General features: G+C 44.7%; 1 protein-coding gene across 1 annotated transcript in view; it reads right to left on the bottom strand.

The window, feature by feature from the left end:
• LOC144488503 (SWI/SNF-related matrix-associated actin-dependent regulator of chromatin subfamily A member 5-like) overlaps positions 1-19470 on the bottom strand; it is a gene marked incomplete at its 3' end in the record, with an annotated part of 33343 nt that extends 13873 nt beyond the window's left edge. The window contains 8 exon segments of the mRNA XM_078206551.1: positions 1861-1927; positions 2848-2981; positions 8430-8583; positions 10689-10868; positions 11585-11685; positions 13453-13553; positions 15427-15573; positions 19379-19470. Of these exon segments, the coding sequence (XP_078062677.1) occupies positions 1861-1927; positions 2848-2981; positions 8430-8583; positions 10689-10868; positions 11585-11685; positions 13453-13553; positions 15427-15573; positions 19379-19470 (976 nt within the window).
• Between the last annotated feature and the right edge of the window lie 387 nt (positions 19471-19857).

Genomic DNA, 19857 nt, shown 5'->3' with positions numbered 1-19857 from the left:
AGTTTGCTGACGACACAAAGATAAGTGGAAAAGTGTATCTGTGGAGGGCATAGAAGGTCTGCAGAGAGATTTGGACAGGCTGAGTGAGTGGGTGAGGATCTGGCAGATGCAGCATAACGTTGACAAATGCGAGGTTATTCACTTTGGAGGAAATAATAGCAAATTAGATTGTTATCTAAATGGAAAAAAATTACAACATGCTGCTGTGCAGAGGGACCTGGGGGTCCTTTTGCATGAGACGCAAAGACCCAGTCTGCAGGTGCAACAGGTGATCAAGAAGGCAAATGGGATGTTGGCCGATATCGCAAGGGGGATAGAATATAAAAGCAGAGATGTCTTGCTGCATCTGTACAGGGCATTGGTGAGGCCGCAGCTGGAATACTGTGTGCCGTATTGGTCCCCTTAATTGTGGAAGGATATATTGGCCTTGGAGGGAGTGCAGAGAAGGTTCACCAGGTTGATCCCAAAGATGAGGTGGGTTGATTATCAGGAGAGACTGGGCAGATTGGATTTGTACTCGTTGGAATTTAGAAGGCTGAGGGGGGAATGTTATAGAGACCTATAAGATAATGAAGGGGCTGGATAGGGTAGAGGTGGAGAGATTCTTTCCACTTAGAAAGGAAGCTAGAACTAGACAGCACAGCCTCAAAATAAAGGGGGGTCCGTTTAGGACAGAGTTGAGGAGGAACTTCTTCTCTCAGAGGGTGGTGAATCTCTGGAATTCTCTGCCCACTGAAGTGGTGGAGGCTCCCTCGTTGAATATGTTTAAATCACGGATAGGTGGATTCCTGATCGGTAAGGGAATTAGGGGTTAGAGGGATCAGGCGGGTAAGTGGAACTGATCCACTTCAGATCAGCCATGCTCTTACTGAATGGCGGGGCAGGCTCGAGGGGCTAGATGGCCTACTCCTGCTCCTATTTCTTATGTTCTTATGTTCTTTATCACTTCATAAAAGTCAAATTAATTTGTAATTCACACGCAGTAACTCAAAATTTAACACTGCCAGGATAAACATTTAGTAGAATATAGATCCTCAGTTTTTGCCATCACACTTTTAATCAATAAATTGACAGTTCTAAATCTACCAGGGCAAGTCAAAGGCCAGGAATCCTGCGGTGAGTAACTCGCCTCCTTACTCCCCAAAGCTTCTCCACCAGATACAAAGCATAAGTCAGGGGTGTGATGGATACTCTCCATTTGCCTGGATGAGTGCAGCTCCAACAACAGTCATGAAGTTCAACACCATCCAGGACAAAGCAGCCCACTCGATTGCTGCCCCTTCCACAAACATTCACTCCCTCCACCACCGATGAACAGTGACAGCCGTGTGTACCATCTACAAGATGCAGTGCAGGAATTCACCAGGGTTCCTTAGGCAGCACCTTCCATACTCTCAGCCACTGCCACCTAGAAGGACAAGAGCAGCAGATACCTGGGGACACCACCACCTGGAGGATTCCCTCCAAGTCACTCATCATCCTGACTTTGGAAACATATCGCTGCTTGTTCACCGTCATTGGATCCAAAAACCTGGAACTCCTTCCCTAACAGCACTGTGGATGTACCTGGAACTTCAGGTACTGCAGTGGTTCAAGAAGGCAGCTCACCACCACCTTCTGAAGGGCAACTCGGGATGGCCAATAAATGCTGGTCTAGTCAACGACATCGACACCCAGTAAATGAAGAAAAGAAACCTTGCTGTGTCTTCAAATTAGCCCCAAACACTCTCAAGGCACATCACTTCATCACACAAATATACAACTTTGTGAATAATATTTCTGAGGGCGATGGGCCCGAAATAACTTTGCATTTTAATGACGTACCAGCATCCGAATACAGATAAGATAAGAAGCTTCCCATGTGCAATCGCTCAACCAGCTTCTGGTCCCCGAAGCAGTTGTTTGTGTCAAACCAAGAATCAAAGTCCTGCAAAGAACAACAAGCGGCTCTAGTCATGCCAACCCCAAACGTTTTAGCATATTGTGTTACTTCCATCAACGCCACATTCAATGGTTTCAATTATTACATTGTTTATCACTAGAAGAACAAGAATGGCAATTTAAAAAGGTAGCATCCAAATTAGATCGTTCACAATTGATATCATAAAACAGATACACAGCTGCTCATAACAATTGCAAATCAGTTTCAGCTGGTCGGCCTGTGAGCAATTGAACATGGAAAAAAATCATTTTTTCCCTTGGACCACCGACTCCCATCTCTGTAACAAGCTACAGGACACCCACACAGGAAGAATGGGCAGTTAGGCATTCAGTTAGAAACATAGCTTTTCATACTTTAACAAAAATAAATAAATGCTAAAATACTTCTGATAGCTAATTTGTGGATTGAGATAGATATGGATAAAGTAAGCTCTCACCCCAGCAAGCTTTTAATGTAAGTTTAGAATTGTGACACAAGGTGACAGTTTTGCTCAAGGAAACATCAAGCATGTTAAATACGCTTCGCAGTGTAAGGCAGATGTGACACTGAGCATCAGGAATGGTCAATAGCAGTTTGAAGGGTTAGAGGAGCAGACATCACCAATTGGACTCTGCACCGGCACACATATGGTGAATATAGTGCTCAGAAAATGTGGGCAGGTGGACAAATTAATACACAGACTGCGGCATTTAGCTCCCTGGCTGCTCCCAATGCAAGGAACAATGGTGTCACACAACACCCTCCAGCAAGTTGGACAGCTTCCCCTGACACTAGCTTCAAAAATGAAAAAGACACAACTTTGCAGCATTCTCTCATGCCTTCCAAAAAGAAATAGGTTGAAACACTGTAATTGAACCTGAGACAAACGGTACAGTCACTGTCAAGCTGCTTTTCTCATTACTTACTGCAGACGAATTGAAGACATCCAGGAGGAGGAAGTTGAGCAGAGCCCAGAGTTCGTGCAGGTTGTTCTGAAGTGGTGAACCCGTGAGCAATAATCCATTTGTTGTTTTGAATTCTCTCACTATTTCAGAGAGTTGTAAATTTAGCAGATTTAAAAACATGACTGTACAAACTGGGTACAAGTTCGAATCATACTCCTGGCACAACTGTAGATTCAGACTGCATTTAAAAGTTCGCTGATCTTTTAGGTGTTTATTCGTGTCTGACATTTCTCCAATGAATTCAGATATAGTGGCACCAAATGCTTTGCATTAGGAAGCAAAAAGCAAGTGTAGTAATAGAACATCAGGATTACAAACGGTTATCTATAACTTGCAAGATGGGAATATGGAAACTTCCAGAGCCGTCCACAATTGAATGGCATTTCTTTCAAATCGAAGCAATGGTTGTGGAAGGAACAGCTGGTTAAAAAGCAATGGCTGTGGAAGGAGCAGCTGGTTAAAAAGCAATGGCTGTGGAAGGGGCAGCTGGTTAAAAAGCAATGGCTGTGGAAGGAGCAGCTGGTTAAAAAGCCATGGTTGTGGAAGGAGCAGCTGGTTAAAAAGCAATGGTTGTGGACGGAGCAGCTGGTTAAAAAGCAATGGTTGTGGAAGGGGCAGCTGGTTAAAAAGCAATGGTTGTGGAAGGAGCAGCTGGTTAAAAAGCAATGGTTGTGGAAGGAGCAGCTGGTTAAAAAGCAATGGTTGTGGAAGGAGCAGCTGGTTAAAAAGCAATGGTTGTGGAAGGAGCAGCTGGTTAAAAAGCAATGGTTGTGGAAGGAGCAGCTGGTTAAAAAGCAATGGTTGTGCAAGGAGCAGCTGGTTAAAAAGCAATGGTTGTGCAAGGAGCAGCTGGTTAAAAAGCAATGGTTGTGGAAGGAGCAGCTGGTTAAAAAGCAATGGTTGTGGAAGGAGCAGCTGGTTAAAAAGCAATGGTTGTGCAAGGAGCAGCTGGTTAAAAAGCAATGGTTGTGGAAGGGGCAGCTGGTTAAAAAGCAATGGTTGTGCAAGGAGCAGCTGGTTAAAAAGCAATGGTTGTGGAAGGGGCAGCTGGTTAAAAAGCAATGGTTGTGCAAGGAGCAGCTGGTTAAAAAGCAATGGTTGTGCAAGGAGCAGCTGGTTAAAAAGCAATGGTTGTGGAAGGAGCAGCTGGTTAAAAAGCAATGGTTGTGGAAGGAGCAGCTGGTTAAAAAGCAATGGTTGTGGAAGGAGCAGCTGGTTAAAAAGCAATGGTTGTGGAAGGGACAGCTGGTTAAAAAGCAATGGTTGTGGAAGGAGCAGCTGGTTAAAAAGCAATGGTTGTGGAAGGAGCAGCTGGTTAAAAAGCAATGGTTGTGGAAGGAGCAGCTGGTTAAAAAGCAATGGTTGTGCAAGGAGCAGCTGGTTAAAAAGCAATGGTTGTGGAAGGGGCAGCTGGTTAAAAAGCAATGGTTGTGCAAGGAGCAGCTGGTTAAAAAGCAATGGTTGTGGAAGGGGCAGCTGGTTAAAAAGCAATGGTTGTGCAAGGAGCAGCTGGTTAAAAAGCAATGGTTGTGCAAGGAGCAGCTGGTTAAAAAGCAATGGTTGTGCAAGGAGCAGCTGGTTAAAAAGCAATGGTTGTGGAAGGAGCAGCTGGTTAAAAAGCAATGGTTGTGGAAGGAGCAGCTGGTTAAAAAGCAATGGTTGTGCAAGGAGCAGCTGGTTAAAAAGCAATGGTTGTGGAAGGGGCAGCTGGTTAAAAAGCAATGGTTGTGGAAGGGGCAGCTGGTTAAAAAGCAATGGTTGTGGAAGGAGCAGCTGGTTAAAAAGCAATGGTTGTGGAAGGAGCAGCTGGTTAAAAAGCAATGGTTGGGGAAGGAGCAGCTGGTTAAAAAGCAATGGTTGTGCAAGGAGCAGCTGGTTAAAAAGCAATGGTTGTGGAAGGGGCAGCTGGTTAAAAAGCAATGGTTGTGCAAGGAGCAGCTGGTTAAAAAGCAATGGTTGTGGAAGGGGCAGCTGGTTAAAAAGCAATGGTTGTGCAAGGAGCAGCTGGTTAAAAAGCAATGGTTGTGCAAGGAGCAGCTGGTTAAAAAGCAATGGTTGTGCAAGGAGCAGCTGGTTAAAAAGCAATGGTTGTGGAAGGGGCAGCTGGTTAAAAAGCAATGGTTGTGGAAGGGGCAGCTGCTTAAAAAGCAATGGTTGTGGAAGGGGCAGCTGGTTAAAAAGCAATGGTTGTGCAAGGAGCAGCTGGTTAAAAAGCAATGGTTGTGCAAGGAGCAGCTGGTTAAAAAGCTTTTAAAACAAGATCACACTACGGTCTGAATAAGCAGATCTGATCTTTGATTTTCAATTCAAATATTTCCACTCCACTCTTCCACTAGTGTTAAAACCCAGAGATTAACTATCGAGTCTCAATAATTGATGGTGCAATAACTTTCCCAGAAGTTTCTGAACCCCTGAAGCAATTTGGTTGAATATGGCACAGCGGTTAGCACTGCTGCCTCGCAGCAACAGGGACCATTTTTTTCATTTCCGGCTTGGGTAACTGTGTGGAGTCCGCATGTTCTCCCCATATCTGTGTGGGATTCCTCCGGGTGCTCCGGTTTCCTCCCACAGTCCGAAAGACATGCTGGTTAGGGTGCATTGGCTGTGCTAAATTCTCCCTCAGTGTAACCCGAACAGGCGCCACAGTGTGGCGACCAGGGGATTTTCACAGTAGCTTCATTACAGTGTTAATGTAAGCCTACTTGTGACACTGATAAACTTTAACTTAAAAAATGATTGTCTGCATTGAACCGGGCCAAGTGTTAGATTTGGTTGTGGGAGAGCACTTTGGAGATAGTGACCACAATTCGGTGTCTTTTGTTATTGCAATGGAGAGGGATAGGGCCGTACGGCAGGGCAAGGTTTACAATTGGGGGAGAGGTAATTATGATGCGATTAGGCAAGAATTAGGGGGCATAAGTTGGGAACAGAAACTGTCAGGGAAAGGAACTAATGAAAAGTGGAACTTTTTCAAGGAACAAATACTGGATGTCCTTGATTGGTATGTCCCTGTCAGGCAGGGAGGAAATGGCCGAGTGAGGGAACCATGGTTCACGAAAGAGGTGGAATGTCTTGTGAAAAGGAAGAGGGAAGCTTATGTAGGGATGAGGAAACAAGGTTCAGATGGCTCGATTGAGGGTTACAAGTTAGCAAGGAATGAGCTGAAAAAGGGGCTTAGGAGAGCTAGGAGGGGACACGAGAAGTCTTTGGCGGGTCGGATCAAGGAAAACCCCAAGGATTTTTACTCTTATGTGAGGAATAAAAGAATGACCAGGGTGAGTTTAGGGCTGGTCAAGGACAGTAGTGGGAACTTGTGTATGGAGTCAGTAGAGATAGGCGAGGTGATGAATGAATACTTTTCTTCAGTGTTCACCAAGGAGAGGGGCCATGTTTTTGAGGAAGAGAAGGTGTTACAGGCGAATAGGCTGGAGGAAATTGATGTTCGGAGGGAGGATGTCCTGGCAGTTTTGAATAAACTGAAGGTCGATAAGTCCCGTGGGCCTGATGAGATGTATCCTAGGATACTTTGGGAGGCAAGGGATGAGATTGCAGAGCCTTTGGCTTTGATCTTTGGGTTCTCGCTGTCCACGGGGATGGTGCCAGAGGACTGGAGAATGGCGAATATTGTTCCTCTGTTTAAGAAAGGGAATAGAAATGACCCTGGTAAGTATAGACCAGTTTGTCTTACTTCGGTGGTTGGTCAATTGATGGAAAAGGTCCTTAGAGATGGGATTTACGACCATTTAGAAAGATGGGATTAATCCGGAATAGTCAGCACGGATTCGTGAAGGGCATGTCGTGCCTCACAAATTTGATCGAATTTTTTGAGGAGGTAACTAAGTGTGTTGATGAAGGTAGGGCAGTTCATGTCATATACATGGATTTTAGTAAAGCGTTTGATAAGGTCCCCCATGGTCGGCTTATGATGAAAGTAAGGAGGTGTGGGATAGAGGGAAAGTTGGCCGATTGGATAGGTAACTGGCTGTCCGATCGAAGACAGAGGGTGGTGGTCGATGGAAAATTTTCGGATTGGAGGCAGGTTGCTAGCGGAGTGCCGCAGGGATCAGTGCTTGGTCCTCTGCTCTTTGTGATTTTTATTCATGACTTAGAGGAGGGGGCTGAAGGGTGGATCAGTAAATTTGCTGATGACACCAAGATTGGTGGAGTAGTGGATGAGGTGGAGGGCTGTTGTAGGCTGCAAAGAGACATAGATAGGATGCAAAGCTGGACTGAAAAATGGCAAATGGAGTTTAACCCTGATAAATGTGAGGTGATTCATTTTGGGAGGACTAATTTAAATGTGGATTACAGGGTCAAAGGTAGGGTTCTGAAGACTGTGGAGGAACAGAGAGATCTTGGGGTTCATATCCACAGATCTCTAAAGGTTGCCACTCAAGTGGATAGAGCTGTGAAGAAGGCCTATAGTGTGTTAGCTTTTATTAACAGGGGGTTGGAGTTTAAGAGCCATGGGGTTATGCTGCAACTGTACAGGACCTTGGTGAGACCACATTTGGAATATTGTGTGCAGTTCTGGTCACCTCACTATAAGAAGGATGTGGAAGCGCTGGAAAGAGTGCAGAGGAGATTTACCAGGATGCTGCCTGGTTTGGAGGGTAGGTCTTATGAGGAAAGGTTGCGGGAGCTAGGGCTGTTCTCTCTGGAGCGGAGGAGGCTGAGGGGAGACTTAATAGAGGTTTATAAAATGATGAAGGGGATAGATAGAGTGAACATTCAAAGACTATTTCCTGGGGTGGATGGAGCTATTACAAGGGGGCATAAGTATAGGGTTCGTGGTGGGAGATACAGGAAGGATATCAGAGGTAGATTCTTTACGCAGAGAGTGGTTGGGGTGTGGAATGGACTGCCTGCAGTGATAGTGGAGTCAGACACTTTAGGAACATTTAAGCGGTTATTGGATAGGCACATAGAACATAGAACATAGAACATTACAGCGCAGAGCAGGCCCTTCGGCCCACGATGTTGCACCGACCAGTTAAAAAAAAAAACTGTGACCCTCCAACCTAAACCAATTTCTTTTCGTCCATGAACCTATCTACGGATCTCTTAAACGCCCCCAAACTAGGCGCATTTACTACTGATGCTGACATGGAGCACACCAGGATGATAAGGAGTGGGATAGCTTGATCTTGGTTTCAGATAAAGCTCGGCACAACATCGTGGGCCGAAGGGCCTGTTCTGTGCTGTACTGTTCTATGTTCTATGCACTGTGGTAGGAAACCGGAGCACCAGGAGGAAACCTACGCAAACACGGGGAGAACGTGTAAACTCCACACAGACGATGACCCAAGCTGGGAATCGAACCTGGGTCACTGGCGCTGTGAGGCAGCAGTGCTAACCACCGAGCTACCATGTCGCCCCCTGCTCATGCCCCCATGCTACAAATCAAGCCTGCGTTTCTCCCCAATTCACCTTATGATGAGGCAGAAAATGTAGCATTCACTGCAATGGTAGCCATTAACTCTGGTGGTAATGGACGGGATGGGGAAGAGAGCAGAGAAAATGAAGGGAAAACACACTTACCTTGGGTTTCCCATTTTTGATCCTGTCGGCTTCATCTATAACCAGATATCGCCAATTAAATATTTTGAAAACAGGTTTCTCCCTGATGAGCATGTCATACGACGTCACACAGACATCCCACTCTCCAGGAAGGAGGACATCTCTGTTGAAAGCTGCCTGATAAAGTAAGAAGTGGGTTACATTTCAGTTTTCCAAACACCAGAAATTTATTTTTCTAGAATACAATTGCGATTCAGCAGAAGCAGATCTGATCACAGGCATTAATCAGACAAATTTAGCTGAATAAAACACTGACGTTGGGATTTTCCAGCCCCGCCAGCAGTGAGCAGCGTCAAGGGCAGGACAGGCAAAGTTGGAGAGGGGCCAAAGGGCAATTGGCTCTTGGCAACTCTCCAAACCATAGAAACCCTACAGTGCAGGAAGAGGCCTTTCGGCCCATTGAGTCTGCACCGACCACAATCCCACCCAGGCCCGATTCTCCAATCCATAGAATCCCTCTGTGTCTGGAGCTCGCTCTGTCTGTCTCTCACCCCCTCTCTCCCTTTCTTTCTATTTCATGGCCTCCTCGATCTTTCTCCAGCTCTCCCTCTCTGTAGTCCAGAAGATGAAATCTCCTATTACTGGAGCGGACTCAGTCCATCGGAATCTTGTGGCTTATAGATGCAGAATTTTAACTGCAGGATCTATGGGACTGTATTAGTTAGAATAGAATAGAATAGAATAGAATCCCTACAGTGCAGAAAGAGGCCATTCGGCCCATCGAGTCTGCACTGACCACAATCCCACCCAGGCCCTATTCCCGTAACTCCACATATTTATCCTGTTAACCCCCCCCCCCCGACACTAGGGTTAATTTAGCATGGCCAATCAACCTCACCTGCACTTCTTTGGGCTGTGAGACTTTTGACGAAGGAGCAGCGCTCCGAAAGCGAAAGGCATTTGCTACCAAATAAACCTGTTGGACTTTAACCTGGTGTTGTTAAAACTCTTGCTGTGAGGCAGCAGTGCTAACCACTGTGCCACCACTTCAAGATGTTCCAGCCCAGCACACGATTTTCCCTGCCACTGATGGGGCTGGAAAATCCCGCCCAGAGTGTAGCAAAGCAAGGAGAGAGCAATAAATTACTATATAATTAACATATTTGCAAATTTACACTCAAACGTTGTATGCGTGGCAAATCTCTGATTTTAGTTACGCTGAGCAAAGAAAAGCTGATCTCCAAAGCCAGTCTGAAGGAACCTTGAGGGCTGCTGTTAACACTGGCGACAGATCCATTCTCCGCATGCATGTTGAAAACATGTTTTTGAGAGAGTCGACAAAAGTAAATTCAATCCAGTGAAAGGCAGGATTAATATTAAAGATTGAACAATGGCCAAATACAAAATTTCAATTTGTTAACTCTAAGTTTATTAAAATTGTATCCCAGGTTTTATGAGTCCTTCATTTATTGTACTTTTCTTACACAAAGTGCTTGTTTACACAACTGCAATGCTCGTGGTTATTTATTCAGCAATTTAAACAAGGTCATAGAGGTTTACAGCATGGAAAAAGCCCCTTCAGCCCAACTTGTCCATGCTGCTCTTTTTTAAAAACCACTTAGCTAGTCCCAATTGCCCGCGTTTGGCCCATATCCCTCCATACCTATCTAACTGTCTAAATGCTTTTTAAAAAACAAAATTGTACCCGCCGCTATTACTACCTCTGGCAGCTTGTTCCAGACTCTCACTACCCTCAGTGAAAAAAGTTGCCCCTCTGGACCCTTTCCTATCTCTTCCCTCTCAGCTTAAACCTATGCCCTCTAGCTTGACTCCCCTACCTTTGGGAGGTATTCCAAAATTTGCCGTTATGGTTCAAGGGTCAGTGTTTCGTGGTAAAAAGAATCTTGCTCCCCCGTGAATGAACTGACTCTCTCGCGACTTGCCCAACAGATGCTGTCTGTCCTTTGGTACCTCACCCTTGCAGCTTTTTCACACACAGGTTTTGACAGCAAGTGCTTGCGGATTACTGAATTCCTATTTGGTTAATGACAGATGTCGAGATAGCAACCAGCTTTAAGAATCCTGGCTGTTTTTTCTTGTTCCGATGCTGGGGCAGCAAGGGTAGTTGTACTTTCCCACTGGGGTCGGCCAACATGTGGCAGGAGATCCAACAAGCACTGCACGGATTACTTCCACAACGTGCAATGCATTTTCAAATTAAACTCCATGCATCAGCTGTATTTTCCAACAGTATTTTTGGGAACATAAAACGCAGTTCATACCCTTTGATCCTTGTCACGTATTAAACAAATAGCTCGAAGAGTCGGTATCCATCTTTTGAACTCAAGCATCCAGTTGTGCAGTGTAGACTTGGGGACTAGAACCATGTGAGGTCCAGGAATGTTTCTATCATGTTTCATGTACCCAAGAAGAGCAATAGTTTGCAAAGTCTTCCCGAAACCCTGTTAAACAAAGTAAAACAATTAATTCTCTTAGAATCAAAGACTGTTTTTTCATCAGTGTTGTCCTGAAGCATTTCTGAAATGGACTGGAAGAAACCATTCGGCCCATCAAGTTTGTTCTGCAATTTAATTCGATCATAGCTTATCTACATCGTAACTCCATTTATCTGCCTTGGTTCCATTTCCCTTCACACTAATCTAACAAAAACCTTCCTCTCAGTTTTGATATGTCCAGACTAACCATGCCTCAAGTTTTTTATAAAATAAAAGGCTAGGTTTTGGCAGGAAGGAGGAGAAAACAAACGTTCCAGGCTTCCGCTAATCTTTGAATGGTACACCCTCGAACATCCGGGAGAAGATACTTGTTCCCTATTTAGAAACATCGAAGATCGGAGCAGGAGGAGGCCATTTGGCCCTTCGAGCCTGCTCCGCCATTCATTACGATCATGGCGGATCATCCAACTGAATAGCCTCATCCTGCTTCCCCCCGCCCCCAAAAACCTTTGATCCCATTCACCCCAAGTGCTTTACCGAGCCGCCTCTTGAATACATATAATGAATTCTTCACCCCGTTTTGAACCGGGAACCTTTCACGTGAGGCGAACGTGATAACCAGTACACTACAGAGTCATTTATCTTATTAAATCCTTTAAACTAAACATCTCACATGCCTACACCAAACAATTGTTATGTCTACAATCAATGTGTATTCATACCCTTTCATCTGCCAGGATACCATTAATGCCATTCTCAGATAAAGAAATCAGCCAATTCAGTCCACGGATCTGACAGTCGCGGAGTTTCCCTCCTTTTACATCTGTGGAAGAGACCCCAAACATTTAGAGCCTTCAACCATTGCAAGAGTCTGCACAGAATACAGCTCAAGGGGAAATGAAATCAGTGCCATGACCAAAAGGAAAAGTATTACTGTTTCAGGAACCATTGAACTCACAGCACCATGATAGCTTGAGACAACAAAAAGCAAGCAGCACAATCCATTTGGTATTAGGGTCTCAATGTTTGCATAAAGAATTTCAGCGTTCAGACGCAGGCCCCAAAACAAAGGTGGTGATTTTCACCACGACTACTACCAATCTATAGCAGCTAAATTGACCAATAAAACAAGGCCAAAGTATATAGAGAAACATAAACTGTGAAACAGAGCACCTGAACTTCACGAAGGCAAGTATGAGCAAGATTGGGAGGGCAGGGAGAAGGAATGATGGTGAGGAACCAGTTTACTGAGCTTTGACTGCTTTGTAAGAAATCATTGCATGGACATTACTGGGATTTTGAATATGTTATGAGTATTTGGAGCATTGCGTGCCGTTCTGGTCATCACACTACCAGAAGGACGTGGAAGCTTTGAAGAGAGTGCAAAGAAGGTTCACCAGGATGTTGCCTGGTCTCAAGGTTGTTGGCTACGAGGAGAGGTTGAATAAACTAGGATTGTTTTCATTGGAAAGACAGAGGTTGAGACAGACCTGATAGAGGTGGACACAATGATGAGAGGCATAGGCAGGGTGGGTAGTCAGAAGCTTTTTTCCAAGGGTGGAAGTGTTAATTACAAGGGGGCGCAGGTTCAAGGTAAGAGGGGTAAAATTTAAGGGAGATGTGTGGGGGAAGTTTCTCACAGAGTGGTGGGTGCCTGGAATGCACTACCAGGGGAGGTGGTGGAAGCAGGTACATTAACAACATTTAAGAGGCATCTCAATGGGTAAATGAATAGGGAGGGAATAGAGGGATACAGACCCAAATAAGGATAGAAGGGTTTTTCTTTATTTTAGTAAGGGCATCATGATTGGCACAGGCTGGGAGGGCTGGAGGGCCTGTCTTGTGCTGTACTTTTCTTTGTTCTTTGATTGGGGAAATGCCATTTGGGAGAACAGATCATTCAGCTTACCATTTCATAGGGTAAGGAACTGATTATACATGATTCTCAACACCAAAAGGACAGCATGTTACATGGACGCAATCGGTATGATAATCCAATTATTCCTCATGAAAACAGATGGTTCCTTTTCATGTGGCGCACACTAACATGTTAAAATGGCTGCTAGGACCCCATGAAAAATAAGTTGCAGCAGTTTCAACTCAGTTTGTTGGGAGCACTGGTTGAGAGGGCAAAGCTGAACAAAACAAAGAACAAGGTGAAAGGCTGATATATGAAACACATGTCATACTGGCATGAGGGAGATCTTTCAGCTTTACCCTGCATTTTATTCATGCTGAATCTGACCTCAAAATACTCAATATCCACAATATCCAGTCAGAAAATATGATGTCAGATTACAAGTTAGGCTGGAGTGAGTCCGTGGTGTCTGTCAGCATTCGTAGATTGTTCCATTACAAAGACCCCTTATGCCAATAAACACAGCCAATTAAACCAGGAGAACGGGAGGTGCTGTTTTTGGAGATTTAATTACAACAGTCTCAAATGTTCCCACAAGTCTAATTTTGACAAAATTGAATACTGCACATCGATGAATGGTGACTGAAAATGTGAAAGCAATTGGGAAAAGGGAGTGAAAACTGAGCTACAGTAACTCATGTATGAAATAATGAATAAAATGGCTTTATGCACATGATGGGGATTCTTCAAACCTTGTGCAGACATTGGTTGTCTTGCTGTTTTCTGACTGTAGCTCTTCATCCTCTTCCTGTTCCGTACGACAATGCCGATAGCTAAGAATCAAAAGTGAATTGTTTTGTGCGAGGGGTTACTATTACTTTCCAAACCATTTTAAAAGAGCTGTTACTGCAGTCAATTTCAAATCCACAATCACTTCAGAATAAACAGCACCGTACAAATTATTTTGGAGATTGTGCATCACTTTTGTGGTGAAGATTAGTACATAGAATCCTAAAGTGCAGAAAGAGGCCATTTGGCCCATGGAGTCTGCACCGGCCTCAATCCCACCCAGACCCTATCCCCATAATGCCATGCATTTACCCTCGCTAGTTCCCCTGACACAATTTAGCATGGCCAATTCACCTAACCCTAATCTTTGGACTGTGGGATGAAACCGGAGCACCCGGAGGAAAGCCACGCAGACATGGAGAGGATGTGCAAACTCTATACAGACAGTGACCCAAGCCGGGATTCGATCCTGGGTCCCTGGCGCTGTGGGGCAGCAGTGCTAACCACTGCCACACTGCCACCCTAACTACTGTGCCACCATGCCCTACGTACAGCATGTTATTGAACGAAGATTCAAAATTGCAATTAGTGCAGATAGCCATTGTTTTAATTTAAAGTTGATTCTAAACATAAACTTTGAAATCTACTGTTATGTAAATACTCTCCCAAGACCCTGTTAGGTTACACAGCATATTAGTATTTTTTAATTTAATTCGTTAATTACACATGTATAATCTTTTGTGCCAATAGTTGTCAACATACTCTTCAATCATACATGTGACACATTTAATAACATCCGTGTTTTTAATGCAAGGTTGACAGGAATTCCACGCCTGTTATACCGATGCAGGATATTTGAACACTTCGTGACTAAGATGCTGTTTGAACTTTAAAAAGGCAGAGAAAAGGTGTAGGCCATGCAATCTCAGACATCTGTTCATTCAATTAAATCATGCCTGCTGTTGCTTCATATCACTTGATAGTGCAGCCAACAAAGAAAAAAATCCATTCAGAAAATTTAACACCCACAGCCATTTGGGGCAGACCTTTCCACCAAGTGGAACGAAATAGCCCTCACTTTCAATCCTAACTAACCTCGTTCTAATATTAAGATGTGCCCCCTTGAACCAGATTTCCCTCAAAATAAATTAGTCTCTGTATCTACCCTATCAAATCCCCTAATCATTTTACACACCTCAATTTGATCACTCTTTAATGCTCTAAGCTCAACGGAATGAAAGCCAAATTTTGGAACATGTTATGTTCTCATAACTTGACACTAAGACCAGATAGCATCCCGGTGCCAGACCAATATTACTTTCCTGAGGTTCGTTGCCCAGAACCAAAGGCAGTTCTCCAGCTGAGGTTTGACCAAGGCTCTATACAACTTCCTCATTTTTTCATCCCAATCTATTTTGAGATAAATGCCATCTTCCTCTTAGCATATTCCATTACCTTTTGTAACAGCGCAGTAATATCGTATTATTTATATATATGGAAACTCAAATCTCTTTTGCTCCTCCACAACTAATCTCTCTTGTCGAAAACACTTAGATTTGCCTTTCTCAGTTCCAAAGTGGGTGGCCTCACACTTCTCCACACTGAACTCCATTTGCCACAGCTTTGCCCACTCACTGGGCTGTCCCCCCTTTGCAACTCCATCATATGATCTCAATTTGTGGTTGCTCCTAACCTCGTCTGCAAATCTGGATGAAGCAGTAAAGAGTTATATCCAAATCACTGAAAGCCGAGGCCCCAAAACCTCAAGGAGGAATGAAAGCTTTACTTCCACCATTCTACTTTGACCCCAACATTAACGCCTCTTTGGCCTTCAAACGCTAGGAACACTTTCCAAGTTTAAATCTCTCAGAATTTGCATCATGAATCCAAAAACACATTGCCTGGAATATATCTTACTGTCCAACCGACAGAAGCGTCTGTTTCTCATCTTTCTTTAATCGAGGGCGCCCGGGTTTCTTTTTTAAAGGAGACGTTGGAGTTTTCTGTGCAGCAGGTTGGATAAAGTGGGCAAAACGCTCGGTCTGTTGCAGCAGATAATCAAATCTGTCGAACACGCAAAATAAATGTTCATAAGAAAATAAAGCATTGAGAATTAACGTGACAAGAGTGTGCAAACACATCTTATTTAATCTACAGTCAATCTACAGTTCTCCTTGTGGGGGCTGCAGATTTGTTTTTATTGAGGCGTAATAGTACGTGTCTTTGGAAAACAGCCTTTCACCTGGTATTACTTTGTAAATTGGGCAACTGAGTAACAATTGGGTGAGGTGGGGAAAGAAGAAAAAAGACAACCCTCTCTGCTGTGGGGCTATTAAATCATTCCCACTGTAATTGAGATTTCACTTTGTGCTAGTAAATTCAAAAATGCTCTTCAAACAAAACCTATATTTCTACATACAGGATAGTACACAAATGTGTATAGTACTATACGTGACAGCCGCAAATTTAGCACTGTTCATCCTTAGAAACAGAGGAACATAGAAAAGCTACAGCACAAAACAGGCCCTTCGGCCCCACAAGTTGTGCCGAACATATCCCTACCTTTTAGGCCTACCTATAACCCTCCATCCTATTAAGTCCCATGCACTCATCCAGGAGTCTCTTAAAAGACCCTATTGAGTTTGCCTCCACCACCACTGACGGCAGCCGATTCCACTCGCCCACCACCCTCTGTGTGAAAAGCCTCCCCCTAACATTCCCCTGTAGCTACCCCCCCCCCCCCCCCCCAGCACCGTAAACCTGTGTCCTCTTGTAGCAACCATTTCCACCCTGGGAAAAAGCCTCTGAGAGTCCCGATCTATGCCTCTCAACATCTTACATACCACTATTAGGTCTCCTCTCATCCGACGTCTCTCCAAGGAGATAAGACCGAGCTCCCTCAGCCTATCCTCATAAGGCATGCCACTCAATCCAGGCAACATCGTTGTAAATCTCCTCTGCACCCTTTCAATCTTTTCTACATCCTTCCTGTAATGAGGAAGGATGTGGAAACTGGTGTCACTGACTGTAGCTGTACTAATGTTAATCCAGCTCCCTCACACAGTCACTCGGTAACGCAATGCCCCCAGCAGACTGTGTTACTGACTGTATCTGTACTGATGTTAATCCTGCTCTCTCACTCAGTCACTCGGTAACGCAATGCCCTCAGCACCCTGTGTTCCTGACTGTATCTGTACTGATGTTAATCCAGCTCCCTCACACTGTCACTCAGTAACCCCTCTCCCCCAGCACCCTGTGTTACTGACCGTATCTGTACTGATGTTAATCCAGCTCCCTCACACTGTCACTCAGTAACCCCTCTCCACCCAGCACCCTGTGTTACTGACTGTATCTGTACTGATGTTAATCCAGCTCCCTCACACTGTCACTCAGTCACCTCTCTCCTCTCAGCACCCAGTGTTACTGACTGTATCTGTACTGATGTTAATCCAGCTCCCTCACACTGTCACTCAGGAACCCTTCTAGCCCAGAATCCTGGGTTACTGACTGTATTTTTACTGATGTTAATCCAGCTCCCTCACACTGTCACTCAGTAACCCCTCTCCCCCAGCACCCTGTGGTACTGACTGAATCTCTACTCATGTTAATCCAACTCCCTCATACTGTCACTCAGTAACCCCTCTCTCCCCAACACCCTGTGTTACTGACTGTATCTGTACTGATGTTAATCCAACTCCCTCACACTGTCACTCAGTAACCCCACTCTCCCCAGCACCCTGTGTTACTGACTGTATCTTTACTGATGTTAATCCAGCTCCCTCACACTGTCACTCAGTAACCGCTCTCCCCCAGCACCCTGTGGAACTGACTGAATCTCTACTGATGTTGATCCAACTCCCTCACACTGTCACTCAGTAACCCCTCTCCACCCAGCACCCTGTGTTACTGACTTTATCTGTACTGATGTTAATCCAGCTCCCTCACACTGTCACTCAGTAGCCCCTCTCCCCCAGCACCCTGTGTTACTGACCGTATCTGTACTGATGTTAATCCAGCTCCCTCACACTTTCACTCAGGAACCCCTCTCCCCAAGCACCCTTTTTTACTGACTGAATCTCTACTGATGTCGATCCAACTCCCTCACACTGTCACTCAGTAACCCCTCTCCACCCAGCACCCTGTGTTTCTGACTGTATCTCTACTGATGTTAATCCAGCTCCCTCACACTGTCACTCAGTAACCCCTCTCCCCCAACACCCTGTGTTACTGACTATATCTGTACTGATGTTAATCCAGCTCCCTCACACTGTCACTGAGTAGCCCCTCTCCCCCAGCACCCTGTGTTACTGACTGTATCTGTACTGATGTTTATCCAGCTCCCTCACACTGTCACTCAGTAACCCCTCTCCCCCAGCACCCTGTGTTACTGACTGTATCTGTACTGATGTTAATCCAGCTCCCTCACACTGTCACTCAGTAACCCCTCTCCCCCAACACCCTGTGTTACTGACTATATCTGTACTGATGTTAATCCAACTCCCTCACACTGTCACTCAGTAACCCCTCTCCACCCAGCACCCTGTGTTACTGACTGTATCTGTACTGATGTTAATCCAGCTCCCTCACACTGTCACTGAGTAGCCCCTCTCTCCCAGCGCCCTGTGTTACTGACTGTATCTGTACTGATGTTACTCCAGCTCCCTCACACTGTCACTGAGTAGCCCCTCTCCCCCAGCACCCTGTGTTACTGACTGTATCTGTACTGATGTTTATCCAGCTCCCTCACACTGTCACTCAGTAACCCCTCTCCCCCAGCACCCTGTGTTACAGACTGTATCTGTACTGATGTTAATCCAGCTCCCTCCCACTGTCACTCAGTAACCCCTCTCCCCCAGCACCCTGTGTTACTGACTGAATCTGTAATGATGTTAATCCAACTCTCGATAAAAAAGTGTTAAATGCACAAGTTAGTACAATGTTTCTGTGGGCAAGAGGAGGAAGCTTGTTGGTTAAAATCTGATGGTAAAATCAGCCATTTATCTACCACAATATTTATGAAATAGCTCAGTAGTTAATAACCTCTATTCTACAGCATTTCCAATGGTTTGCTGCCACTACCCTGATGCTAAAATTGCTCCACTTGCCCAGAGGTTATTGCAAAACCAAAGCAAGAGTGTCCAAGGTTAAAAAGTCAACACCTGTTCAGTTTTGAGAGATTAAAAATATGATTGGTTCCATCCATGAATCACTGGGGAATTTTTATACAGTTTATATTTATACAGTTGAACAATGCAAGAAGACAACTAATTGCTGATTTGAAATGGCCACAACTCCACTTATCGCACCCCACAAAAAGGAGGGTAATGGGACGTGGGCATCACTCGCTAGACCGGCATCCATTACCCTCAAGGTGGGGGTGGTGGTGAGCAGCCTTCTTGAACAGCTGCAGTCTGTGTGGTACGTACACCAACAATGGACGGGGAAATGGAGTTGAAGCCCAAGATCAGCAATGATCAAACTGAATGGCAGAGCAGGCTCGAAGAGCCATGTGGTCTACTCTTGCCCCTCTTAGTGTTGTATTCCATCTGCTGTCCTTGTTGTTCTCGGTGTTAGAGGTCATGGATTTGGAAGGTGCTGTCAAAGGAGCCTTGAAAAGATACTGTCGTGCATCTTGCGTATGGTTCACAATTTATGGGTGGTGAATGGAGTGACAATCAAGTGGCTGCTTTGCCTTGGAAGGTGCTTAGTCAAATATCCCCTCAATGTCATGGATGGCCATTCACCTCACTGCCACAACACAAATAGGACACAAAACCTCTGCTTAGTTGAAAGCATCACAACACAAGGAACGGGGAAATAGCAATCAACTTTAAAAGGCCACTACTTACTGAGGAAGCATATATCTCACCTATCAGTTATGGTTACCACATTATAATCGTCGTCGTAGGGCATTATCATTGCTGATCTAACGATAGTTTGATCATTCTGCAAGTTGGCCATATTCTAAGTTATCTAATATTGAATGATGTGCATCATTCAGCGAATGAAAGATTGCAATTGCCAGTACCAGCTTTCAAAAATGGAACTAACCACCCTGTGAAGTCAGGATACTGAAATTCCTCCGAAGGAAATTCAGGCTGAAAGTACTGCGAATCAGCACTGATGGACGAGGATTAAATGGGCTCCTGCTCTAAAAGATGGAGCGGTAAAGCTGAAAATTTTAAAACAAGACCAGCACCCTCGAGCAAAGCTGTACTTTCTCTGGGTGGTGGCAGTGACGCACAGCTGGTTCCCCCAAGATGATAACCTAATCAATTCTAATTTGTTAACTATTTGATCCAAATTAAAATGAATGTAAAGCAAAGAGACTTTCCATGTATGAATGAA

The sequence above is a fragment of the Mustelus asterias genome, unplaced genomic scaffold (assembly GCF_964213995.1).
Source record: "Mustelus asterias unplaced genomic scaffold, sMusAst1.hap1.1 HAP1_SCAFFOLD_1619, whole genome shotgun sequence".
Classification (NCBI taxonomy): Eukaryota; Metazoa; Chordata; class Chondrichthyes; order Carcharhiniformes; family Triakidae; genus Mustelus; species Mustelus asterias.
The sequence above is the reverse complement of the archived record's forward strand: the minus strand, read 5'-3'. Positions and strand labels throughout refer to the sequence as shown.